This window comes from Etheostoma spectabile, chromosome 13 (assembly GCF_008692095.1).
Source record: "Etheostoma spectabile isolate EspeVRDwgs_2016 chromosome 13, UIUC_Espe_1.0, whole genome shotgun sequence".
Lineage (NCBI taxonomy): Eukaryota > Metazoa > Chordata > Actinopteri > Perciformes > Percidae > Etheostoma > Etheostoma spectabile.
The window spans coordinates 17540814-17541476 of NC_045745.1; the positions used below are offsets into that span (position 1 = coordinate 17540814).

At 42.5% G+C, this 663-nt stretch overlaps 1 protein-coding gene across 3 annotated transcripts in view; it reads right to left on the reverse strand.

The window, feature by feature from the left end:
- Nucleotides 1-663, reverse strand: part of fnip1 (folliculin interacting protein 1) — a 41609-nt gene that overhangs the window by 27271 nt on the left and 13675 nt on the right. For all 3 annotated transcript variants that reach the window (XM_032534555.1, XM_032534552.1, XM_032534553.1), the window contains exon 2: nt 312-441. In XM_032534555.1, coding sequence (XP_032390446.1) covers nt 312-441 — 130 coding nt within the window. The remainder of the gene's footprint in view (nt 1-311; nt 442-663) is intronic.

Consider the following 663-nt stretch of genomic DNA (forward strand, 5'->3'; position numbering starts at 1 on the left):
TGATGCCTTTTGGAGATTTTTCCATCTTTCCTTGGCTTCTTTCTGCACATTAATATAATTTTTTACCTGAAGTGCCCAAACTTTTGAGCCCCACTGTACCTGTAACTGAATAAAGCCAATAAAGACAAAGTATAAATAAAAAGGTGGGATAACAAAAGGGGAAACAGGAAAGCAGCTGTTCAGGAATGTGGACTTAAAGGCATGTTCTACAGTATATTTTCACACCTCATATTAAGATAGTCTTTCAAAATTTCATTTAAATAGGACCTGCAGCACACACACGCACAAAACAAAACAAACATGTGACTCACCGTGACGGGGGTTTCCTCCGTGCCCCTCTTTTTGGCATTGGAGTCGAAGAGGACATTCCTGCCGCGCCTCTCACAGTCCTGGTACACTATCAGCCTGATCTGACTAGGCTCCAGCTGGGGGACTGGCCAGCTAGATGGAAGCAAGAATGGACAGAAAGGAGGGATGGGAAAGTGAGGGATGAAAAGAGGGAGGGAGTAAAGAGGGAGAAAGCAAAGGGAGGCAGGAGGACAAAAGGTGGGATGGAGAGAGAAAATAATGCAATTAGTTTAAATAAACTAACAAAGCAGATGAAACTGAGTGAATGGGAAAATTGAGGGAACATCTCAAATATTATTTCAACATCTTCCATGC